This window comes from Mixophyes fleayi, chromosome 4 (assembly GCF_038048845.1).
Source record: "Mixophyes fleayi isolate aMixFle1 chromosome 4, aMixFle1.hap1, whole genome shotgun sequence".
Taxonomy (NCBI): domain Eukaryota; kingdom Metazoa; phylum Chordata; class Amphibia; order Anura; family Limnodynastidae; genus Mixophyes; species Mixophyes fleayi.
Window position 1 is genome coordinate 332,683,473 of NC_134405.1, and position 26,272 is coordinate 332,709,744.

General features: G+C 43.1%; 5 protein-coding genes and 1 pseudogene across 5 annotated transcripts; 4 read left to right on the top strand and 2 right to left on the bottom strand.

Annotated features, from left to right (window-relative positions):
• Positions 1-8,999: 8,999 nt before the first annotated feature.
• LOC142150850 (histone H4) lies at positions 9,000-9,311 on the top strand. Its single transcript, XM_075206025.1, has one exon. It carries the CDS (start codon positions 9,000-9,002, stop codon positions 9,309-9,311), a length of 312 nt encoding a protein of 103 aa, XP_075062126.1.
• Positions 9,312-9,993: 682 nt separating this feature from the next.
• On the bottom strand, positions 9,994-12,638 carry LOC142150242 (histone H3). Its single transcript, XM_075205451.1, has 2 exons — positions 12,532-12,638; positions 9,994-10,433 (listed from the first exon to the last, which is right to left on the bottom strand). Exon 2 carries the CDS (start codon positions 10,418-10,420, stop codon positions 10,010-10,012), a length of 411 nt encoding a protein of 136 aa, XP_075061552.1. The 5' UTR covers positions 10,421-10,433; positions 12,532-12,638; the 3' UTR covers positions 9,994-10,009.
• Positions 11,804-12,621, top strand: LOC142150241 (histone H1B-like). The gene has a single exon (XM_075205450.1). It carries the CDS (start codon positions 11,827-11,829, stop codon positions 12,418-12,420), a length of 594 nt encoding a protein of 197 aa, XP_075061551.1. The 5' UTR covers positions 11,804-11,826; the 3' UTR covers positions 12,421-12,621.
• Positions 12,639-13,403: 765 nt separating the features above from the next.
• On the bottom strand, positions 13,404-13,812 carry LOC142150243 (histone H2A type 1-like; annotated as a pseudogene).
• Positions 13,813-14,092: 280 nt separating this feature from the next.
• On the top strand, positions 14,093-14,642 carry LOC142150244 (histone H2B 1.1-like). Its single transcript, XM_075205452.1, has one exon. The coding sequence runs from the start codon at positions 14,114-14,116 to the stop codon at positions 14,492-14,494; it is 381 nt and encodes a 126-aa protein (XP_075061553.1). The 5' UTR covers positions 14,093-14,113; the 3' UTR covers positions 14,495-14,642.
• Positions 14,643-16,002: 1,360 nt separating this feature from the next.
• LOC142150851 (histone H4) lies at positions 16,003-16,314 on the top strand. The gene has a single exon (XM_075206026.1). It carries the CDS (start codon positions 16,003-16,005, stop codon positions 16,312-16,314), a length of 312 nt encoding a protein of 103 aa, XP_075062127.1.
• Positions 16,315-26,272: the final 9,958 nt, after the last annotated feature.

Below are 26,272 nucleotides of genomic sequence, written 5' to 3' on the forward strand. Positions count from 1 at the left end.
GCAATATTTATTTACGTTCACTGTTCTTGCAGTCCAGAAATAATAGTACTGCAAAATTAAAATACATTCACTGTTTTTGCAGTCCAGAAATATTAGTACTGCAATATTTACCTATGTTCACTGTTCTTGCAGTCATGAAATATTATGCAAAATAAAATATGTTCACGGTTCTTGCAGTCCAGAAATATTAGTACTGCAAAATTAAAATACTTTCACTGTTCTTACAGTCCGGAAATATTAGTACTACAATATTTACATATGTTCACTTTTCTTGCAGTCCAGAAATATTAGTACTGCAATAATTACATACGTTACCTGTTCTTGCAGTCCAGAAATATTAGTACTGTAAAATGTAAATATGTTCACTGTTTTTGAAGGCCAGAAATATTAGTACTGCAATATTTACCTACGGTCACTGTTCTTGCAGTCCAGAAACATTAGTACTGCAATATATACCTATGTTCACTGTTCTTGCAGGCCAAAAATATTGGGACTGCAATATTTACCTACAGTGACTGTTCCTGCAGTCCAGAAATATTAGTACTGCAATATTTACCTATGCTCTCTGTTCTTGCTGTCCAGAAATATTAGTACTGCAATATTTACCTATGTTAACTGTTCTTGCAGTCCAGAAATATTAGTACCAACAATTTAAATAATTTCACTGTTCTTGCAGTCCAGAAATATTAGTACTGCAATATTTACCTACGGTCACTGTCTCTGCAGTCCAGAAATATTAGTACTGCAATATTTACCTACGTTCACTGTTCTTGCAGTCCAGAAACATTAGTACTGCAATATATACCTATGTTCACTGTTCTTGCAGGCCAAAAATATTGGGACTGCAATATTTACCTACGGTGACTGTTCCTGCAGTCCAGAAATATTAGTACTGCAATATTTACCTATGGTCACTGTTCCTGCAGTCCAGAAATATTAGTACTGCAATATTTACCTACGTTCACTATTATTGCAGGCCAGAAATATTAGTACTGCAATATTTACCTACGTCCACTGTTCTTGCAGACCAGAAATAATAGTACTGCAAAATTAAAATACATTCACTGTTTTTGCAGTCCAGAAATATTAGTACTACAATATTTACCTATGCTCACTGTTCTTGCCGTCCAGAAATATTAGTACTGCAATATTTACCTATGTTCACTGTTCTTGCAGTCATGAAATATTATGCAAAATAAAATATGTTCACTGTTCTTGCAGTCCAGAAATATTATTACTGCAATATTCACCTATGCTCGCTGTTCTTGTCGTCCAGAAATATTAGTACTGCAATATTTACCTACGTTCACTGTTCTTGCAGGCCAGAAATATTAGTACTGCAATATTTACCTAAGTTCACTCTTCTTGCAGTACAGAAATATTAGTACTGCGATATTTACCTATGTTCACTGTTCTTGCAAGCCAGAAATATTAGTACTGCAATATTTACCTACGTTCACTGTTCTTGCAGTCCAGCAATATTAGTACTGCAATATTTACCTATGTTCACTGTTCTTGCAGGCCAGAAATATTAGTACTGCAATAATTACCTACGTTCACTTGTCTTGAAGTCCAGAAATATTAGTACTGCAAAATTAAAATACTTTCACTGTTCTTACAGTCCAGAAATATTAGTACTACAATATTTACATATGTTCACTTTTCTTGCAGTCCAGAAATATTAGTACTGTAAAATGTAAATATGTTCACTGTTTTTGCAGGCCAGAAATATTAGTACTGCAATATTTACCTACGGTGACTGTTCTTGCAGTCCAGAAATATTAGTACTGCAATATATACCTATGTTCACTGCTCTTGCAGGCCAGAAATATTGGTACTGCAATATTTACCTACGGTGACTGTTCCTGCAGTCCAGAAATATTAGTACTGCAATATTTACCTACGGTCACTGTCCCTGCAGTCCAGAAATATTAGTACTGCAATATTTACCTACGTTCACTGTTCTTGCAGTCCAGAAACATTAGTACTGCAATATATACCTACGTTCACTGTTCTTGCAGGCCAGAAATATTAGTACTGCAATATTTACCTACGGTGACTGTTCCTGCAGTCCAGAAATATTAGTACTGCAATATTTACCTACGGTCACTGTTCCTGCAGTCCAGAAATATTATTACTGCAATATTTACCTACGTTCACTGTTCTTGCAGTCCAGAAATAATAGTACTGCAAAATTTAAATACATTCACTGTTTTTGCAGTCCAGAAATATTAGTACTGCAATATTTACCTATGCTCGCTGTTCTTGCCGTCCAGAAATATTAGTACTGCAATATTTACCTATGTTAACTGTTCTTGCAGTCCAGAAATATTAGTACTAAAAAATTTAAATACGTTCACTGTTCTTGCAGGCCAGAAATATTAGTACTGCAATATATACCTATGTTCACTGTTCTTGCAGGCCAAAAATATTGGGACTGCAATATTTACCTACAGTGACTGTTCCTGCAGTCCAGAAATATTAGTACTGCAATATTTACCTACGATCACTGTTTCTGCAGTCCAGAAATATTAGTACTGCAATATTTTCCTACGTTCACTGTTCTTGCAGTCCAGAAATATAATGCAAAATTGAAATACGCTCACTGTTCTTGCAGGCCAGAAATATTGGTACCAGAAATTAAACAAATGGAGTACACAAATTTGGAGGATAAAGTAGGGAAAGATCAAGACCCACTTCCTCTTAATGCTGAAGCTGCTGCCATTAGTCATGACATAGACAATGAAATGCCATCAACGTTGTCTGCCAAGGCCGATTACCAATCTCCTAGTAGAGGGCATGTAAAATCCAAAAACCCAAAGTTCACTAAAATTAGCAAAAAAAGGAAATTAAAAACATCTGAGGAGAAACGTAAACTTGCCAATATGCCATTTACGACACAGAGTGGCAAGGAACGGCTTAGGCCCTGGCCCGTGTTAAGGATAAATGATTTAGCTTCACCCAAGGATCTAAGCCCTCCTCCTCCCCCCCCTCCAAAAAAAAATTAAGAGAGTTAAGCTGTCATCAACAGCACAGCAAACAACTTTGCCTTTTAAACAGATGACATCACAAATCCCCAAGGCGAGTCCAAGGGTGTTAGTGGTTGTGAAGCCTGACCTTCCCATCACTGTACGGGAAGAGGTGGCTCCTACCACCATTTGCAGCACGCCCTCTGCATATGCTGGAAGGATCACCCACAGTGTAGATCCAGGTTTGGATAATGAAGGTGTCAATGTTGTACACCGGGATAAGGATATTGATGTAGCTGGCGCTGAGGAGGAACTTAACGAGGAGGATGCTGAATTGGTTATCTTAAATGAGCCACCAGGGGGGGGGGGGGGGGACAGTTGTTGTCCATGGGAAGAAAAAGCCCATTGTCATGCCTGGCCAGAAGACCAAGAAATCCACCTCTTCGGTCTGGAATTATTTATATCCCAATCCGGACAAGAAATGTATGGCCATAGGTAAAGCTCAATTAAGCAGGGGTAAGGATCTTGGCCACCTAGGGACACCCTCCCTCATATGTCACCTGAATAACCTTCATAATTCAGTGTTTAGTTCAGGAACTGTGGCTAGGACCGTCAGCAGTCTAGGGACACCTAAATCCCTTGGTCCTGATGTATGCACACCAGCAAAACCCTCCTCGTCAATTTCCAACACAATCTCGATCAGCTGCATTGGATGCTGTCACAAATGAAAAAATGGTGGAGGATTACTTTGCTGACACCATCCAAGTAGTCATGTCACACAGTCCATATTCTTACTGGCAGGAAAAAAAAGGCAGTTTGGAAGCCCCTGTACAAACTGGCTGTATTTTACCTTAGTTGTCCCCCCTCCAGTGTGTACTCGGAAAGAGTTTTTAGCGCAGCGGGGAACCTGGTCAGTGAGCGGCGAAGGAGGTTGCTTCCTCAGAACGTTAAAAAAAATGATGTTCATAAAAATGAATTATCAATTCCTCAATCAAGTACAGCACTGCCCTCCAGATAGTACAGAGGGACCTGTGGTTGTGGAGTCCAGCGGGGACAAATTGATAATGTGTGAGGAGGAGGAAGTACACACTGTAGGGGGAGAGGAATCAGAGGTTGAGGATGAGGACGACATCTTGCCTCAGTAGAGCCTGTTTAGTTTGTACAGGGAGAGATGAATAGCTTTTTTGGTGTTGGGGCCCAAACAAACCAATCATTTCAGCCACAGTTGTTTGGTAGGCCCTGTCGCTGAAATGATTGGTTTGTTAAAGTGTGCATGTCCTATTTCAACAACATAAGGGTGGGTGGGAGGGCCCAAGGACAATTCCATCTTGCACCTCTTTTTTTTGGCATTATGTGCTCTTTGGAGCCTAGTTTTTCAAACTGCCATCCAGTCTGCCACTGCAGTGCCACTACTAGATGGGCCACGTGTTTGTGCCGCCCACTTGTGCCGCTTAGCTTAGACATCCAGCTATCTCGGTGCAACCTTTTGGCCTTAAAACAATATTGAGAGATGTGAGTTGTTTAGAATAGACTGGAAATCAGTGGAAATTATTGTTATTGAATGTTATAGAGGTTAATAATAGCGTAGGAGTGAAAAACAACAAAAAAAAAACCAAAAAAAAAAACAGTTTTTATTCTTAAAAAAAAATAAAAATTCAGAGCCGAAAACCCTAAATCAGAACCAAAACCTTGAGTCGGGTGTTTTGGCAAAACAAATCAGAACCCAAAACCTAAAGCTAATCAGAACTCAAAACACTAAAAGTGGCCGGTGCACACCCTTATTATTAAATGTGAATTGTATTCATTTTACTTAATTTCAAATGTAGGGCTGGTTGCAGGGAGGGAGGCCTAATTAATAAAGGGGGTGCTATGGATTTATTAATGGAACTGTTTGGGGACTCCTAAACTTTATGTACCCGTTCCCCCCCCCCCCCCATATAGGGCCCCGACATCTCAGAATCCACACAAGCAGCAACTGATCTAAAGACACCAGCAGCCGCAGGTGGTGGAATGTGACAAGATCAGGTAGGAGAGAGCACGACCATCTGCCAACTGTCCTGAAGATGATGGGGCAGCGCATAATTTGGGTGACTGTCTCGCTTAGTCAGAATTTGGTCTGTCTGCAAGGACAGTGGGGAGGTAAGTCCTGCTTCACACTGTACTGCTCGTGATATCAGAGATGCGTGCACCTATCAGTAGTGCACACAGTATTGCCTGTTTATTTGTCTAAAATGAAGACCATATCAGACAATAGGGGACACCCCTGTCTTAAGTGCCCCAGGCCCACCAGAACCTTAATCCAGCTCTGACCACAGGGATATCCGCAAACAGGCACCACATGGGGGTGTATTAATTATCTTTGATTCCTCACGGTCTTGCCATACTCAGGTTCACCTATCCATAGGCACCGATCGGCAAAACACCCTGCCAGAAACCAGCACAAAACACACAAGAACAAACAAGCAGCAAAGACAGAGACCACTCACCTGGAGCGTCATGTCTCTTTGATGGCCGTGTACTCTGCTTCTCAGCAGCTGTGAGGGCAAAACACAGAAACACAAATAGTACAATTGGGGTAACAGTGCGTATACCCCTCTTACTTACATGCAGACAGCTTGGTGTAAACATGGTGGTGACAGTGGATTCTATGCTAGTGGGCACGTATCTCTAAACGGATCTTACGAGCGAGGGGAACAGTCCCTGGTGGTTAGTGGTGATACAGACATAGGCATAGTGCCAAATTATTATATGGCTACAGGCTCTAAGCCTGACTCACGTGCCCAACCTAGGCTCTAAACCTAATAAATGCAGGACAGGCTCCAAGCCTGAATCCACCCCGGCCCCCAGAGTCATGGCCTGGCCAATTGTACCCCAAATATTAATGTCTTGAAATACACCTAAAAAGCCCCCGGGCCTTGTACATGACTATCTACTCCACGGTCCTAGTGCCTATAGATGTGCCCACATTATGTAAATCATAGTTACCTGCTCCGCGCAGGAATCAGATGTTCTCCAACCGTTTCCACTTCTTCCAGTCCTTCCAGCCAATGGTGCCTCTTCTCCTGTTCGGTGCTGAAATTGATTGAAGTGACTCTGTCCTCTTCAGGCTGCGCTGGACTCAGCAAAATTCAAATGGTCGACTAAGAGCCGGGACTGGCTGGTCATTGATTGGCTGACCGCTATCATGTTCAGATTCGCTGTTGTCAATCCCGGTGAGAGCGTACGGGAGCCCAGACTTACCTGCCCTTGATCAGAGGTCTAGTAAGCAGAATCCTCTTCTTTTTTAACCTCCTTGTTGGCTCCAGTGCTGTCTTCCTCAGGATACCCTTCTACACTGAGACTTACAGTACCGCAACAGTTTAATTTGTGTATCTCTTCCCTCAGTTTTGAATTTCAGTAAAGGAGAGTTTGGTGGTCTGGGTATGATGGTGTATTCTTCAGCCTCATCAATGGTCCATCCAAATGCAGCCCGAATTAAACTTTTATTTATTTCAGTGATAAAAATTGTAAATACAATATTTAGATTTAGCAGTGAATTAATGGGAAGAAAAAAACTAGAAGAGTATTTCTATACCTCTTAAACATGAAATTAGTATAAATAATGTGATACTAAAACCCTTCCTCTCCTGTTTTGTGTCGTCTCTGAAACTATATTACTTTGCTTTTAAATGGAAAAAAAAGTGTTGTTTAATTTTATAATGGTGCTTTAATGCTTATAAAGTTCTTGTGAAACTTGAAACAAACACGTTATAAAGTAGAAACACCATTCATGAGAGAAATTACTTCTCAGCTAGTTTAGTATTACAACATCGCCACCTGCTGTCCAATAAGCTACTTGTGGCTGAGATGTCCGCTTTATTATAGAGCCCGCTTTCCCGGCAACCCTTGTCAATGCCGAGCTGCATTCTGGGAGATGTAGTTTGGATAGAAGGCGGAAGGAATTGGAAGCAGGTAATGTAATAAAGTGTTATTGTGTGCGCACAAGGAAGGGCCATGGTCACCTCACATTGGGGCACATTTATCAATCATCGGCAAAAATGAACAATAGTTATCAATCCTTATCGCATGGATAAGGATTGAACTATTTCTCAGATTTATTAAAAACGGATCACAGAAGCAGCAGTTGCGATAAACTGCTGTTCCTGTGATAAAAAAAAAATCACACTTACCCCGCCTCTTCCGAATGCGGTGTCCACGGATCTCCTCCAGGTGTTCTTCATTTTTCTTTACTCTGGAACTGCGCATGTGCAGTTCGAAAAACTGCACATGCGCAAAAAAAAACATCCCCGATCTGTCTCTGCAACTATAGTTGCAGAGACAGCGGTGAATGACAGCGAGGGATCATGTGATCCCTCCACACATGCGCTGTCCAGCTCTGCTCTTCGGACCAGAGCTGACAGCACTGAAATCTGACAGCACTGAAATCTGACATTTATGATAATAAGCGCCAGCTTCAGCTGGCGTACATTATCAAGACAAGTTTCCCCCCAAAAAATAGTTTTTTTCGGAACATGTTAGATTACGGCCAAGAGAAGTCACCATACTATTCGGTGACTGCTCCCAAAAACGTAGAGGAGTGCAAAGCAGCATATATCCACGATATCTGCTACGATGCACCCTTTATAAATATGCGGAGGACACAGAGGGACCTTAATTTCACGGTAAGAGCACTATTGTGCTTTCTTAAATATGCCCCATTGGCTTTGGAAGTGCTGGGACGTCCCCAGCCTGCTCCCCTAAAAACATCCCTTAGGTGCTGCACACACCAGCCACTAGTACTTGTGACATTGAAGGGGCATCACTCAGTGGGACATATCTCCCAACTGTCACCGAATCAGGACAAAAGTCCTTAAATGTGGGACGGCAGGACTGTCCCTCCAGAATCAATTGCTTCCATGGTGTTGGTGGTTATCACGTTGAACAACCCGGCCAGTGTGGTAAACAGCCCGGCTGACATGTTGATCTCATCTGGAGGGACAGATCGCTGCTCGGTATGTTCTTAGTATGTTGATCACTCCCATGTGAAACAGGCTTGTAAAACATGACAGGTCCTCTTTAAATTACACCCTTCATGTATGCAGTGAGGCAGCCATGTTGTTTCCTGAACTAATATTCATGAGAATACAAGATATCAAGTGACCAGTAGGTAGTGACCACTGAGGCCTGAAGTACAGAGATTCCTCTTGTTCCTAATTAATTGATGTTGCACTGAAGGCTGCATTGTTCATGTATATTGGTTTACCCCCAACATGTCTGTATCCACTGTGTGCAGGTGGAGACCACTGTAAGATGCAGTTTGACTTGTGATCAAAAACTTGTTTATGTATCTTGAGAGATCTCAAGCTATAAAATTAATTAAAAATAATATATAGTAATATGTGTTTGTTACTTTGCAGCCTGTGTTACAGAATGAATGGACAGTGCTGAGTCAAGGTACCTTCAATATGGGCATGAGAGGCTGCAAGCAGACTAAATATACATCTCAACTATGCCCAGCACCCTGCTCTTGGTGTTGAAAAATAATTAAGAGAAGGAATTTGATAAAGCCAGAGAAGTACACAGATGCCAGCGAACATATTTTGCTCAGCTTACTTTGTAGAGGATTAGTCTTTGGGTTTTTACTACAAATACTACATTGTGAACTATCATAATGATTATCTTGTAGCTTAAACCACTAGAATGTTTTACATTTACATAATATGCAGTCAAACAACCAAAAACCGCGCACACAGCCATGTACAATCGATCAACTAAAGGAGACATTAAATTGCTTTACTTCGTAAGCTATACACTGCAAACAATAGGAGCGACTGAGCGGGAATTTTAAATTCGCAAACGGTTGAGCGCTCAGCGAATCAGTGATAAGGGGGGAACCGAAGCCCGCGTCACACAACGTACAAAGAACCGCTGCCTACTGGACACGCCCCCTTCCTCTTATGTCCCCTATCAGGTCCGACCCAGCTGCATAAAAGAAGCTTGTTGCGCAGCTAAACTGTATCAGTTGGAACATTTTTGACTGAAAGTTACAGCATGTCTGGACGCGGTAAAGGAGGCAAGGGGCTCGGGAAAGGCGGTGCTAAGAGGCACAGGAAGGTTCTCCGTGATAACATCCAGGGCATCACTAAACCAGCTATCCGTCGTTTAGCTCGTAGGGGAGGTGTGAAGCGCATCTCTGGGCTCATCTACGAGGAAACCCGCGGTGTCTTGAAGGTCTTCCTGGAGAATGTGATCCGTGATGCCGTCACTTACACAGAGCACGCAAAGAGAAAGACTGTCACAGCCATGGATGTCGTGTATGCCCTGAAACGTCAGGGTCGCACTCTGTACGGATTCGGAGGCTAATTTCTTTGTCTATCCCATTACAAACCACAAAGGCCCTTCTAAGGGCCGCCCACCATGTCTGTAAAGAGCTGTACGACTAATGTCCAGGACCGTGAGAGGTTTAGCTCCCTAATATCACGTTACACACACACCTATGATTACTTGTTTCTGCACAATACTGTGATTATCGACGCCATCGTTCAGTCTGTAATTTATATTAGCTATAATGGGGCCACATCGATTTCATCCCGTGTATAAATTGAGCGGTCTAATCTGTTTACAGCATGCGTCTACTAATTTATACCCCCACATGCTGCTTGCCATATTTGGGTGGATGTGCAAGTGAATCACTACCCCGGAACCCGCTTGCTCTTTGGAGCCACCCACCTTTTCCCGAGATATTGTGTAAAAGGCTGTTGGCTTTGGGAGGGGAATGTTGACGGATTCCCGTGAATTGCACAGTATTACCAGAGGGAACAAAGGAAACGAGTCAGACGTGGACAACAACGGCCCAGTGTTAATTATCTAATCGCGCTGATCATATAGAATATGTGTAATTAGAATCCACATCGGCAAACAAAATGCAGAGATTTTACACATAGATAATAACTTCTGATTAAAATGTTACTACACAGAATAATGCTGCAGCTCGTTTAGAGAAAGATTTGGTGGCTCTGAAAAGAGCCTTTGTGCTGTGTGTGTAAGTCAGTGCCGAGTCCTTATGCCCTCTCCCCTCGGATCCTGCGGGCCAGCTGGATGTCTTTGGGCATGATGGTCACCCTCTTAGCGTGGATGGCGCACAGGTTGGTGTCCTCGAAGAGCCCCACCAGATAAGCCTCGCTGGCCTCTTGCAGAGCCATGACAGCCGAGCTCTGGAAGCGCAGGTCGGTCTTGAAGTCCTGGGCGATCTCCCGCACCAAGCGCTGGAAGGGCAGCTTGCGGATCAACAGCTCAGTGGACTTCTGGTAGCGGCGGATCTCCCTCAGAGCGACGGTGCCTGGCCGGTAACGGTGAGGTTTCTTCACACCACCGGTAGCTGGGGCGCTCTTCCGGGCGGCTTTAGTTGCCAGCTGCTTGCGGGGAGCTTTCCCACCGGTGGACTTACGAGCGGTCTGCTTGGTCCTGGCCATAGTTCTACTGATTCTATAAAGAATATAAGATGCAGATTCTTAACAATCCTATTTATACAGTGTGCTGCAATGCAATTGGATGAGTTAAGAACGCCCTTCAAATTGATTGGCTTAAAAACTGCGTCTTAACTTTCAAAATGCCCGCCTAAATTCTTTGCTTATTACTTGACTCGTAATTTTTAATATTATATATTATTATAACTTAAGAAGGCCTGGCAAGCTCTCGAATTAAATGATGTGTAATAATAAAAAATTAAGTGTTTCCAGTCACGATAATTACAATGTATGTAAAAAAGCTATCCACATTGACCACACGGGGGTGCCATTGCATCACATTCAGCGAAGACGAGAGGGATAATAACTAGGGATAGTAAAAGGATTCGAACCACGTCAGGGAATATAATCACTTTTGTAGATCTATATTTATGCCTTGTTGATAATGACAAACACGGGTTTTAAATTATCGATCTGAAATCACTGTGCAATTATTTGTATTTGTGATCCAATGTTTTCCTGCTCTTCTTGGAGTCTCCACGGCCGAGGCCTCTGCTGGAGGCTTTGATTGTTTCAGACATTTTTCCCGCACAAAACCAAACCACTGGTGACCTGGGGTCACTATATATCCGAATACGTAGGTGGCTATAATAGCCCTGGACAATGCCTTTTCATTACATCAGGTGGTTTGCTTAGCAAAAATTCGATTAATGTTCCCTTCCTCCCAATGCCAACTGAAGGGGATGAAGGGAAGCTGGACAAGTTACCAGCAGTTCCCGCAGACCGCAAGGGGTTGTTGAGATGACCTGAACACAACAAGCTGTGTTTGTCTGTGAACATCTGCAGTCGTTTCTACCTGTGGCAGCTGACTATCTCAAGCTCTAGGCTGCTGGTAATCATCTATTGAGAGTTATCTGGTAGGACCCTGCCATTAATGTATGGATAAGAGAGATGAGACCCGTTGTAGATGGTAAAGAGGTCGGATATGTTTTTAGTACCTTTGATAAGCTTACTCAGCAGCAAATGTCAGCACATGATTTACAGCTGACAAGCTGGAGAACGAGCAGACACTATCATATGTCCTATAAAGGTCTCATTACTTCCCTCAAAAGAAACACAAAAGAGATCGCAGACATCCTGGAACTGCAGAGAAGGAATAGTGGGCGTGGCTTCGCTATCCACCAATAAACACAGCGGCTGGTTCTTTATCTCAGCCAATGGCCGCATATCCCTGAGCTGTATATAAATTCTTGGTTGAACAAGTCCTACAACTAAACGTGTCAGTTTGAGCATAGAGTCATAGTCATTTGTATTGGAGGATGTCTGAGCCAGTCCCAGCCGCAGCGCCTGCTGCTCCAGCAGAGGCCCCCGCCAAGAGTAAGCGGCCCAAGAAAGCAGCTTCAGCAGGATCCATGAAGAGCAGCAAAGCGTCCGGTCCCAGCGTGTCTGAGCAGATTGTAAAGGTGGCAGCTGCATCCAAGGAGCGTAATGGGATTTCCCTGGCCGCTGTGAAGAAAGCTCTGGCTGCCGGAGGATACGATGTGGAGAAGAACAACAGCCGCCTGAAGTTGGCGATCAAGAGCTTGGTGACCAAAGAAACCCTCATCCAGGTGAAAGGCAGCGGTGCCTCCGGCTCCTTTAAGCTGAACAAGAAACAGTTGGACAGCAAGGACAAGGCGGTGAAGAAGGCAGCAGTGGCCAAAGCCAAGAAAGTATCCAAGTCCCCCAAGAAGGCTCCGAGCGCATCCAAGAGCCCTAAAAAGGCGAAAAAACCGGCAGTTGCCAAGAAGGCTGCAAAAAGCCCAAAGAAGCCAAAAGTCGCTGTGAAATCCAAGAAGGTGGCCAAGAGCCCGGCCAAGAAGGCAGCGAAGCCTAAAGTGACCAAGAGCCCGGCCAAGAAGGCGGCTAAGCCTAAAGTGGCCAAGAAGGCAGCGAAGCCTAAAGTGACCAAGAGCCCGGCTAAGAAAGCAGCGAAGCCCAAGAAGACAGCTCCTAAGAAGAAGTAAAACTGCAGATCCGCACTCCGGTGCCCCGTTACACAAAGGCTCTTTTGAGAGCCACCCACTCGGTCTTGACTGAGCTATAATGTACCCCCCCATCCATCCTCTATCTTTTACCCTGTGGTGGTGACTGCTTCTGGCTCAACAAAGCAGATGTGAACCCCTTATGGTCCCCGGTAACAAATACCTCCAGACATCTGACTAGTTTACACACACATTGATAGTTACATACACATAACGTCAGTGCACCGTGACAATGGTTATTTTCTATAAGCAATTATGTCGCTCTTCTACACCCCGTGTGTAGCTTCATAAACCGTTTACTGCCCCTGAACAAAATGAGCAAAGGACGGAAACTCCTTATGTTTATATTACGGTATTATTTTCTTACTAGGTCATACGCTATACAACTGCTACCTATTGGACGGTTATGTCAGATTATTTAAATCCAGTGATTATCATCAAGTATTTGTTATCGACACCATAGGAAGCTTGTATTGGTCTCCGATTCACTGTGCTGACAAGTGTCATACACCGTAGTAACGTATCTCTTATATACTATTACTGTGTGTAAATCAATACTACCACCGTGTGATCAGTAGTGACGTCTGCCGTTTATCAGATACATTGTAATTTTTAAGATTGTTTACAATAAATGGTTTTCTAGTCTTTCAACTTTAATTCGGGAGCCTGTCAGGTCTTACGTAGGTAAAATTCTAATAGTAATATTATCGCTTCAGATTTAAGTGGTAAGCAAAATATAAAGCAGGCGTTCTGAAGGACGCAAGGAATATTAAATGAAAGTTTGAAGGACTGAACAGCAGAATCTGAGGAGAAAAGGCTGTTTCTCGTCTAGCTCAATAGTAAAACTGTCAGTCAGCTTCCGACTATCCAGATAAAGCAATAAGTAATGTATAAAGCTCTCGCAAGAAACTGTGGGTGGCCCTGAAAAGAGCCTTTGTGTTGTGGGGGTGTCAGTGGGGAGTAAATCACTTGCTCTTAGCTGCCTTGTGGCTCTCGGTCTTCTTGGGCAGCAGCACGGCCTGGATGTTGGGCAGGACGCCTCCCTGGGCGATCGTCACCCCACCGAGCAGCTTGTTTAGCTCTTCATCGTTGCGCACAGCCAGCTGCAGGTGGCGGGGGATGATGCGGGTCTTCTTGTTATCACGGGCGGCATTTCCTGCCAACTCCAGAATCTCAGCCGTTAGGTACTCGAGCACGGCGGCCAGATAGACAAGGAGCTCCGGCTCCCACACGCTCGGCATAATTACCCTTTCTCAAAAGACGGTGAACACGTCCAACTGGAAACTGAAGCCCAGCCCGAGATGAGCGAGTCTTGGCCTTAGCCCGGGTCTTTCCGCCTTGTTTGCCTCTACCAGACATTTTCAGTTGCGTATTTCGTAATAAACTACTGTGATTAAACTCCTCCCTCATCCTTTTATTTATACCTTTCAGTGACAAACTCCTGCATCTCTGATTGGTCTGTTTTCGGACTAGCCAATGCAGCTGATGTTCAGGTATCCACCAATCCGTATAAGATAGAGGTGGGTATGATATTGAAACACATCACATGACATGACTAGCCAATAGCATATAGAGCTGGATATAAGTCTTAGTTACATGGGCTGCTTATAAATAGGGCGATTGTGGGAGGTGCAAGTAATAGTCGCTGACTCACTGACCAGTATTTGTTTTAAGAATGCCTGATCCAGCAAAGTCTGCTCCTGCGGCCAAAAAGGGCTCCAAGAAAGCCGTGACCAAGACCCAGAAGAAAGATGGGAAGAAGCGTAGAAAGACCAGGAAGGAGAGTTATGCTATCTACGTGTACAAGGTGCTGAAGCAGGTCCACCCTGATACCGGCATCTCCTCCAAGGCCATGGGTATCATGAACTCCTTTGTTAATGACATTTTTGAGCGCATCGCAGGAGAAGCCTCCCGCCTGGCTCACTACAACAAGCGCTCCACCATCACCTCCCGGGAGATCCAGACCGCTGTGCGTCTACTGCTGCCCGGTGAGCTGGCCAAGCACGCCGTGTCTGAGGGCACTAAGGCCGTCACCAAGTACACCAGCGCCAAGTAATCTGCAAATTCCTCCTTTCCGAGTTGCCACAAAGGCTCTTTTAAGAGCCACCCAAATCTTCTTAATCGAGGCTATGACACTTGTTGGATCCCGCTGCTCTTTGTGTTCCTTGCAAACACAAGCCCACGTGCAGCTCTTACTGTCCGGGTACCCGTCTATAAACATAACGTGTTCGCTTTCAGCAAACATGAATGAAATGCCTTTTAGATCTCGTATGTCAGTAAATCATTCTGTCCTTACCTTCTGTTACCAAACTGCACCTGGCTGCTCTCTAACTGCCCCGTGCTCCCTGCTGCATCTAGGCGGCTAGAAGGAACTCTGACCCGACTAGTGTCAGCTGCCTGACCGGTATTTAGCGCCTCTAGAGCAGGCTGTGCTGTCCGGGCTTCTCATTAGAAATCTGTTGACCACTGGCTATAGTTCTTCTGCAGACCAGGTACCGGTGCCAACACAACATATTTAATTCTGTCGGCTCTCATAAAGCATACAATATACATTAGTAACAATACATTGTGGCACATACACTGGCGAAACTAAGGGAGGAATAACCTTTATTAAAACACAGTGGTGGTCACCTCCCAGTCATCTGCGGACTAAATGGGCAATCCCGGATAGCCAGCAAGCACAGAAAGGTCTCAACCTGGACACATTTAAGAATTCTAAATGCGTGAAATTAGACATTACAAACAAGGTACTTTCAATATGGGGTACAGGGATTGCTGCACAGTCAGTACTGCCCATCATCCTGCTCTCGCCACATGAGAGCGTTACTTCACCAGAGCTTGCGGTGTTTTGAAAATAACCATTGAAGTCCATTTTTTTTTTTTTTTTTTATATCTTTATATCATTACAGATGTTGCTGTCATTTGACATACACTAGGCTGGTTCTACGCTTTAAAAAGTCAATTTCAGGCAGAAATCCTCATTCTAATGCATTATTCAAATAAGTCATATTATATTTAGTGTTTTTATTTGTGGCTGCAGTTAAAAATGTACAGAGCCTGTCACTAGTAAATTCAAAGGTATTTAAAGGAATACAAGATTAGATCCAACTGAAACACGACAGATAACTACACTGCTACCACCTTATATTACAAATATATTATTACTTTCATCATCAATATATGTTAACAACCGACCAGTGTTATAGATTGCAGATTAAAACTCTAAAATGTGTAATTTCTACATAATAAAATGCCGTCACACAACTTGAAAAAAACAGACAGATAACCATTCAGCTAAAATGAGAAACTAAATTAAATAAGATCATAAGCTAAACACTACAATGACTATAAGCGACGCGGCGGGAATTTTAAAATCTTTAACGGCTGCTCGTTCAGCCAATCGGCAAGGGGAACGAAAGCCACATGTAGCAATAATTATCAAATGACACGCCCATTTCTTCCTCTATACTTTGTGTCCTTTCAGGTCCGACTTAACTGTATTAAAGAAGTTTGCTGTACAACCAATTCACATCAGTTGATTAGGCAACGCCAGCAGTGCAAATCATGTCTGGACGCGGTAAAGGAGGCAAGGGGCTCGGGAAAGGCGGTGCTAAGAGGCACAGGAAGGTGCTCCGTGATAACATCCAGGGCATCACTAAACCAGCTATCCGTCGTTTAGCTCGTAGGGGAGGTGTGAAGCGCATCTCTGGGCTCATCTACGAGGAGACCCGCGGTGTCCTGAAGGTCTTCCTGGAGAATGTGATCCGTGATGCCGTCACTTACACAGAGCACGCAAAGAGAAAGACTGTCACAGCCATGGATGTCGTGTATGCCCTGAAACGTCAGGGTCGCACTCTGTACGGGTTTGGAGGTTAATTTCTCTGTATCCCATTACACACAAAGGCTCTTTTAAGAGCCACCCACTCAGTCTTCAAAGAGCTGTAAGTTTACTATTATGCCCATGATTACTGGAGGAATAGGTCTGTAGCATTTTAAGATACTACAGCATATCACCCCACGGCTTTGTTACACGTAGATCCAATACATGAGTGAATAGTGACACCATCACTCGCAGCCTGTTCTGAGTGCGGGAGTTACACCGCAGACATCCGTCTCAACCATTGTATAAAGTAGGCGAAGACCACTAATCTATGCTTTTACAACGTGTAGTCAAATGAGCGTAAATCCCAGCTGTGGAACGGGTTTACATGTTGGGGGACGAGTACAGGGAAACGTAACCAGGAGACTTTCAAAAAATACAAAGCAACATAATAAACGGGGTAATAATACAAAGGGTGTCATAGCATCGATTGAGAAAGACATTATATTCTTCCTGCCCCATACCAGCCAAAATGAAAAAATATTGATTACCACCTCGTATCCAGAAGCAGTGGTTCTTTCAGGGTGGGTTTCCCACAGGAATTGAGAAATACGTATCCTGGGGAAATTATAAAGACTCTACAGGGAAAATCTTGTGGTAAGACCCTAGCGTACCATCCCCCTATCCACGAACTAATTGGTAATGTGAGTGTTGCAATGGTGCGTTAAACATTTTCTCTGCACATATGTCAGCACGGAGGGAGGAGACTGGGAGAAGACCCTGCAACAGCTCCTCTTTACATTTAACGAGGTATCTCAGGAGTCCACCAAGTTTTCTCTATTCAAGAGTCTATATGGGCGGCGAGTGATGCATCCATTAGATACGAGAAAGCTGGGAAAGCCCCTTTTTCAATCGCTTAGGTCTCCACTATGTACGGTTTCGGAGGCCAATTTCTTTGCCATGTTGAAAAACAAAAAGGCTCTTTTGAGAGCCACCCACTCAATCTTCAAAGAGTTGTAGTATGTCCATGTCCTAGAGCACAAACATACCCCCATATACCACTTATTTCATCTAGATTCTACGCATGGCAGTTTTAGAACATCTATTACTCAAGACCTGTTATTCACGTTATTAAAAGACCTTGGGCTGCACAGCGTTACAAATATCGGCCCTTACATGATCTGAAGGGAAATGCTAGGCAGTGATTAAAGCGTAAGGAACAATATGTGGGGTATTGCAAGAACGAGTAGCTTGAAATGTGATGGTTTCGCGGAGATACAAAACACCACAAAGAACATGCGGGATCTAGCAAATGTCATAGCCTCGATTGAGAAGATTTGGGTGGCTCTTAAAAGAGCCTTTGTGTTATCTTAGAACAGAGATTGCAGATTACTTGGCGCTGGTGTACTTGGTGACGGCCTTGGTGCCCTCAGACACGGCGTGCTTTGCCAGCTCACCGGGCAGTAGACGCACAGCGGTCTGGATCTCCCGGGAGGTGATGGTGGAGCGCTTGTTGTAGTGAGCCAGGCGGGAGGCTTCGCCTGCGATGCGCTCAAAAATGTCATTAACAAAGGAGTTCATGATACCCATGGCCTTGGAGGAGATGCCGGTATCAGGGTGGACCTGCTTCAGCACCTTGTACACGTAGATAGCATAACTCTCCTTCCTGGTCTTTCTACGCTTCTTCCCATCTTTCTTCTGGGTCTTGGTCACGGCTTTCTTGGAGCCCTTTTTGGCCGCAGGTGCAGACTTGGCTGGTTCAGGCATTGCAATAACAAGATCTCGACAGAGTGTAAAGAAACTATTACTAGCACCGCCCACAATCGCTGTATTTATAGGCAGTCTATGTAAATTAACCTTATCTTCAGCTCTAGGCGCTATTGGTTAGTTCTGTCACGGGATCTTTAGAAAAGCTATACCCCTTCTCCCTGTGCTGATTGGTGAGTGCCCGAACATTTTTGTCACTGGCCAGTCTGAAAACGGACCAATCACAGATGCAGTCGTTTGTTTTTCGAACATATAAATAAAGGAATGAAGGCGGAGTTTGCTACTCGTGTGTATTGAATTAACCTGAGCATAACATGTCTGGTAGAGGCAAACAAGGCGGTAAGACCCGGGCTAAGGCCAAGACTCGCTCATCTCGGGCCGGTCTTCAGTTTCCTGTTGGCCGTGTTCACCGTCTTTTGAGGAAGGGGAACTATGCTCATCGTGTGGGAGCCGGAGCTCCTGTCTATCTGGCCGCCGTGCTCGAGTACCTGACGGCTGAGATTCTGGAGTTGGCTGGAAATGCCGCCCGTGATAACAAGAAGACCCGTATCATCCCCCGCCACCTGCAGCTGGCTGTGCGCAACGACGAAGAGCTAAACAAGCTGCTCGGTGGGGTGACGATCGCCCAGGGAGGCGTCCTGCCCAACATCCAGGCCGTGCTGCTGCCCAAGAAGACCGAGAGCCACAAGGCAGCTAAGAGCAAGTGATTTACTCCCCACTGACACCCCCACAACACAAAGGCTCTTTTCAGAGCCACCCACGTTTTCTTACTAGAGCTCTATACACATTACTATTCGTTTTATCTGGGTAATCAAAGGTTCCCTGGTAGTTCTACTTTTGAGCCAGATACGGTTTCCCACAATTTCCCCACAATTTAGCTGTCCCGTTTCATACACATTTTCAGCTCTAAATTATGCACGTAGCCTTTATTCTCATTGGAACTGCTCCATGGATCCTTTCAACCACATATATCAGCGGCTTCGTGTAGTAGAAAGCAGTGAGATGGGGTCTCACTTGCTGTAGAGAGAGGATTAGGTGGCTCCGAGAAGAGCCTTTGTGCTGTGTATAAAGGAGTGACGAGAAGCTGCTCTTTCCCCTTAGATTTCGAGGGCCAGCCATTCAAAATTGATTGATTTAAACACATTTCATTGGCTCTTTCAAATGCGTGTAATTTTTGCTTACTAGATAAATCTGAATTAATCCGATTACAGGCAGGCTCTCGAATTAAAATTGGTTACAGTATAAAGTATTATACATGCTACCAGACCTAAAAATGACGATGTATCTGAAAAGGAAAAACACAGGCAGCTATCAATACTGACCACACGGTGATGCTATTGTTCCACATAACTTTTATAGATGAGAGAGATGCTAGATTGACACTTGAAAGTACAGGGAATCGGAGAACAACAGGCAATACAAGCTTCCTATAGCTTGATGACTCATACTTATTTATAATGATAATCACTAGATTTTAATAATAAATCTTACATGACTGCAATTTCTGACCTTCAGATAAAGTATTGCAACAACATCTGCACTCGCACAATCATATATTGTAGCAAAGCACTTTGTATCGGTAGATTTTGTTTTATAAACTTCCTAAAACTCACCAACAATAATTTAACAATGTCGTGCAAATTTGGAAGTGTGTTCACACTCACCACCGTCCTTCGAAAATGTGCTGATAGTTCCACCAACTGTGATGCCTTTTGTGTTTGTGCATATTTAAACATATGATGTTGTGTAAAAGTACAACATAAGCACACTTAGATACAATGATCACTTCATAGAGAATCAGTAATAAACGTTCTATATGTGCTCTATTTGTTCCACTATCCAAGTGTATATAACATGAACTGTAAACCCATGTACAAATATATAATCTCAATAAGGTCTCTTACTGGTGTGCTAGGTGTCCTCACACACACACACACACACACACACACACACACATATAGTCAAAGTCGTATAATTGGATGAACGAAAGTATTGGTTTAATATTGGTTTGCCGTGCAATTGCGAAGAGTACGCCACGTAACACGTGGCGTGATGCGATCGCACTGTAACATACGCACGCACACACTCGCATTACAACATTTAGTTATTTATACCAAATTTCAGCCCTTTTTGATTTTTTTTTCCCCACACACACTAAGAATTTAGTAGGTCAGTGTATAACTCTGCCCAGCAGGTGGCGCCGCAACTTTTTTTTTTTTTTTTACACACAGACGCCACCTAGCATTTATATATATATATATATATATATATATATATATATATATATATATATATATATATATATATATATATATTATATGTACACTTCAGTGATACTCAAGGTTCAGGTTGTGGGAAAGGTGGCATGTCTGGTATCATACTGAAACCCTATTCATCAGCAGCTGTCCGGTGCAGTCGGCGAAGAGATCACACATTGCATACTTTAGTTATTGATATTAGGGAATACACCTTTGTATGATGCTGGCTATGAAAGGAGCAGACCCCCCTGGATAGACGACCCCCACCTTTGGATTCATTAGATTGAATCAGCCTATGATCTGTTTACCCTGGACCCACACAACGTCTGGACCTATAGAAACAATCTACGTCATCTCTATTGTTCAAGTGTAACACTGTACTGTATATAATCATAGCTGCACACCCTTTGGCTCTCAGTCAACTCTGACACAGTATTCTAACAGATATACTGTCCACCAGGTCCCGTGGGTGCGCAGCGAGCGCATGCGATAGCATTGGTATGTACTTATCTTTTGGTATTGGCTGTGCTGTACTGTACTTTATCATAATATAATCATGTATTGAATTGTTGACTATTTACATCTGCTAAAATAAACCACCTTGTGCTTTGGAAACACATACAATTGATTGGCCAATGCTTATTTTAAAACAATAGAATTACTTTAATAATTGTGGGCTCGTGAGTTTAGGAGTTACGTTATCGGCAGGTATGCAACGCTTACGGTATTCGGTTCCTCAACAAAGGGTGGATTGACAGACGCGTCACATAACAGGAAAGAACGCAATGTGTTTAAGACCTGTGGTTCACTTTGTATTGCGAAACCGAATGTCTGTTGTTGCATAGACTGAAGGAACGCTAATTTGAATCTAGGGACAAGGAAGAAAAATGTTTATTTTTATTGTCGTTTTGCGTTTTAAAGGGTACTGCATTGCCTAGTGTATGTGTGCTTCCTGTTTAGCGTGTATGAACTTCCGGTATTGTTGCCACGTGTGTAAACAGTCATGATCATAGTCTGTTAGCTATGCATAGTGTAATCACTTGGTAAAATCTCTGAAAAGATAGTGCCATTGTTTGGGAAATTTATTTTCTGTACAGAAAACCAAGGTTATGTGTGTGTATGTGAATGAATACATAAAGGCAAAAATATACTGGTAACTATAGGCAACTATAGGTTTTTACACGCAGGGCCGCCGAGAGGGGGGGGGAGCGGGTACAGTTTACCCGGGCTCGGCCATGCCAGGGGGCCCGGGACGGGCCCTCGCTGCTAATAAAATTTATTTATTTTCTTATTTTATTTTTCTCTCTTGCGGTATTTTTTTTTTAACTTTTTTTTTTTTTCCCCGCGGGGGGGGGGGGGTCTTGGGTTTCTTGGGAGCTGTAAGAAAAAATAAATAATAATAAAAAAAAATACTCACGTGATCGCGCGGCGCCGTGTCCCTCCTCTCCTCCATTCACACTGACTGCCGGGCGTGACGGCATCAAGTCACGCCTGTCAGTCAGTGAGGAGCGCCACAGCCAGCATGAAGAAAGAAGACAGAAGAGCAGAAAAGAAAAGAAAGAAGTTGACAAAAGGTAAGTAAAGAAACGGAGAGGCTAGGGGAGGAAAACAGGGAGGGACAGTACTATAAAGAAAGGGGACAGAGAAACAGAGGAGGAAAAAAAGGAGAGAGCCACAGAGTAATAAAAAAAAAAGTGGGAGAGAGGAACAGAGGAGGAAAAAAAGGAGAGAGCCACAGGGGAATAAAAAAAAAAGTGGGAGAGAGGAACAGAGGAGGAAAAAAAGGAGAGAGCCACAGGGGAATAAAAAAAAAATTGGGGAGAGAGGAACAGAGGAGGGAAAAAAAGTGGGAGAGAGGAACAGAGGAGGACAAAAAAGGAGAGAGCCACAGAGGAATAAAAAAAAATTGGGGAGAGAGGAACAGAGGAGGGAAAAAAAGTGGGAGAGAGGAACAGAGGAGGAAAAAAAAGTGGGAGAGAGGAACAGAGGAGGAAAAAAGTGGGAGAGAGGAACAGAGGAATAAAAAAAGTGGGAGAGAGGCACAAAGTAAAAAAGAAGGGGGAAAAGCAGCATGGAGGTCGCAGTGTGAGCATAAGGGGGTACAGTGTAGTTGTGATGAAGGGGCACAGTAATGTGTGTGATGGCACAGGGGGCTTGTTGCAATGTAGTGTGTGAGGTAGGTGGCGGCTAATTAATGGGCGCTATTTTGTTTGTAGGGTGATGGTGAGGCAATTTAATAGTAGGGACTATTAATTTAAGATGGGGTGGTTTGGGGGCTATTGAATCTTGGGGTGAGTTTAGGGAGAATGAGGTCTATTTATTAAATGTGACTATGAATTATTTAATGGCAGTGATGGTTGCGGGAAATAGGTATTGCTGGGGCTGTTTTCAGGAAGTGAAATAGGTTTATTTATTAAATGTGAATACTATTATTTTAATGTTGGGGCTGGAGGAAGGCCTAATTATTAATCGTGAGTGCTATTGATTTAAGGCCGGGGCTGGCTGTAATTTTCTAAATGTAGCCATTTTTTTTTCAAAATAGGTCCTTCAACATTCCTGGATCCGGACAAGCCACAACTAAAGAAACCAGCAGCCACAGGTGGAGAAAGTGAGAAGAACAGGTAGGAGAGAGCAGCACAGTGTGTGAAATGTTGTGATTCTAGTAGGGACAATACCAATTTTTGGTGAATGTTGTGCCCAATGTAAGGTGTAGGCCAAGACTGAACTGTTTGTGTACACACTGCATTGTTTGTATACTACACTGTGGTGGTAGATGTCCTGAAAGTCAGGAGTGCTTGAACATATGTGACGCTCCGGCGAATTGAGAGCCTAGTGGTTTTTATGTTAGCCACGCCCCAATGGCACGTTTGCCACGCCCCCAAATGCATGACCACACCTCCCAACATTTTTGCACCGCCAATCACAATGTTCACAGATAACTAGTATCTCTGAGCAGTGCGGTTTGACCGCATGGCAGGGCCTTGATTAAGTATTGGGAGGGCAGTGTGGAACTATTTAAAATTGATAGCGCTTTTGTTCAGGTGTGTCTGACGGGGCATGGTAAAAAAGGTGACCTGACAACAAAGGTTCTGTTCTAGGGCTGAGCAGGATATAAAGAAACCTTTGTGTGAGTGGTGTTCTGTTCTAACAAAAAGCAGGTGATAAAGACACACCACAGAGCATGCATAGCATACTCAAAACGAAAATAGCAGGTTTTCGCGGCATTCCCAAATATTAATCGCAAAGCTTACAGATAGTTAGTATCCGTAAGCGGTGCGGTCGGACCGCATGGTTGATTTAGTGCAGCCGTGATTGCGACTTGGGAGATGTGGGAGGAAATACGCTGCAACCACTGATATTCTTGATTGATATCGGTTGCTAACAGTGGTAAAGTACTCAAACTAGGAAGGGCATTGATATCTTTAAGGGGACATGCCTGTTGAAAATGTCCACGAATAAAAAAAAATCTCTAGTAAGCTCTGTTTGAAAGGAGAACAGGTAAAAGTATTTTTTGTGTAGCGTTGAGAAATAGGTTGTTTTCATAATGGATGCGAAGCAAACGCTAGAGATAGTTCATGTTGTGCTGCCTAATGAATGGCCGGTTGGTTCTGCAAAGTATGTTATCTATAATAAATACGGTGCGTATGCAACGGCATACTGCGACAAATGGGTCAAGATGACCCGGGAGTGTGTGAAACCTTTCCCAAACATAGGTAGTCTTGACTCAGAGGTGTTAAATAATGTTAGAGATAAAGTGTGGTTGATTAAATCAACAAAAACGAGAATTGAACATGATGACTGTTTAAATTTGTGGCAACAAGAAGGGTACACGTGACACGGGAGCGCGTGGTCAGCGGAAGTAAGCGTACCGGAAACAAGTATTACGGAAGTGTGCGTTGCAAAGCGTGGCAAACTGAGCGCAAACACGCCCCCGACAAATTCGGTCGGGGCGGATAGTACCAAAAATGTGAAAACTGTAACTAGTAACTTGTATAATGTCTTAAGTGATGTTTTAAAGGAAGAAAATGTACCCACAGTCATTTCAGCCATTGCCCATGCCAGTAACATACACGGACAAGGAAAAGGAATGGTTCCACCAGCAGGGGCAGTAGCTGAAATTGGTGAGAATAATGTAAAGGTTATCAAAGGGGGAGACATTCATTGTACTGCAACAGCGATTCCAGCAACTAGTTCAGAACATAGTGATTTGGTAGGCTTATATCCTGTCCGCACAACAGCAGTTCCCAATGGGAAAGCGGACAGAGATGGTGTAGTTCCCATGAAACAGGTAGCCATGTATTTTCCATGGACTAAGACGGAACTATTTACAATTATGTCTGATTTCCCTGATCCTAGAAAAGATTTGGCCAAGTGTCAGAAATTTATTAGACATTTAGGTAATGCACATGAGCCTACTAATAAAGATTGGCGAGTGTTGTTTAGAGCTTGTCTTCCTCTCGATACTGATGTACAAAAGTTCATTAAGGGTTGTAGGTTGGAGAAGGATAAACCCTTAACTGAGGATGACAATCAGGATAATATTGGACGTATAATCACAGAGTTGGCCATATATTTTCCAGTGACTATGGAATGGGGCAAAATATATGCCATCAAACAAAAAGGTAATGAGAATACAACTGATTATTTTTCAAGGGCTCTAGCGGCCATGATTAAGTACACAGGAATATTGGATATAAGGGTGAATCCACTTTACAGAAAGGTAGCTGTTGCAGTACTAATGGACGGCCTCCGGGAGGATCTAAGGACCTGGATAAAAACCTCTTTTCCTAATTGGAGAGGTCTCACGGTAAATGATATTAGAGAGCATGCTATAGAACATGATAATATATGTAAAAAGGAAAAAGCACAGAGTGATAGGTTAATGATGTTGCGTATCCAGGCGTTAGAAAAACTACATCCACAACCTCAGAATTATAAAAACCACTATAAAGGGACGCAAGAAACAGAAATCTTTGAAGTGTTTTAACTGTCTTAAGAAGGGACATTTGAGGAAAGATTGTAAAGAAAATATTAGAGCCAAGGCTAGGAAATTAGGACCAGGCAAGGCAAGTAATAATCTGTGGTAAGTAGTAATGTGTACTTTTAGAAGAAATAAACTGATTTTAAAAGGTAATTGTTGTTATTTTTGCTTGTTTTGTTTTATGTTGTCAAATGTTTGCTCTCCTAATCGCTAGCCGATGGTAAAGAATGAAAATTTTTGTTCTGTTTGCTGTTTTAAGATAACTATCTTGTTTTTCTTCTCACAGATAAGGGTATACAGAAGATATATAGACTTAGGGCTAGATTTACTAACAGGCATGTTTGTAAACCCGCCGACTTTCGGCAGGTTTGGCGGCAGTTTAGCCATCACTGGATTTACTAAGGCTAAACCCGCCGTCCAAACGGCCAGAAATGATGTTTCCAAACCCGCCTCTGTATAAAGCGCCATGACGGTTTCAACAATGTTCAACATTTAAAATACGTCCACTGTTCTTGCAGGCCAGAAATATTAGTACTGCAATATTTACCTACGTTCACTGTTCTTGCAGTCCAGAAATATTATGCAAAATTTAAATACGTTCACTGTTCTTGCAGGCCAGAAATATTAGTACTGCAATATATACCTACGTTTACTGTTTTTGCAGTCCAGAAATATTAGTACTTATTCACCTACGTTCACTGTTCTTGCAGGCCAGAAATATTAGTACTGCAATATTTATTTACGTTCACTGTTCTTGCAGTCCAGAAATAATAGTACTGCAAAATTAAAATACATTCACTGTTTTTGCAGTCCAGAAATATTAGTACTGCAATATTTACCTATGTTCACTGTTCTTGCAGTCATGAAATATTATGCAAAATAAAATATGTTCACGGTTCTTGCAGTCCAGAAATATTAGTACTGCAAAATTAAAATACTTTCACTGTTCTTACAGTCCAGAAATATTAGTACTACAATATTTACATATGTTCACTTTTCTTGCAGTCC

Coding starts and splice junctions, on each gene's coding strand:
- LOC142150850 (XM_075206025.1), top strand. CDS start 9,000: ATGTCTGGACGCGGTAAAGGAGGCAAGGGGCTCGGGAAAGGCGGTGCT.
- LOC142150242 (XM_075205451.1), bottom strand. CDS start 10,420: ATGGCCAGGACCAAGCAGACCGCTCGTAAGTCCACCGGTGGGAAAGCT.
- LOC142150241 (XM_075205450.1), top strand. CDS start 11,827: ATGAAGAGCAGCAAAGCGTCCGGTCCCAGCGTGTCTGAGCAGATTGTA.
- LOC142150244 (XM_075205452.1), top strand. CDS start 14,114: ATGCCTGATCCAGCAAAGTCTGCTCCTGCGGCCAAAAAGGGCTCCAAG.
- LOC142150851 (XM_075206026.1), top strand. CDS start 16,003: ATGTCTGGACGCGGTAAAGGAGGCAAGGGGCTCGGGAAAGGCGGTGCT.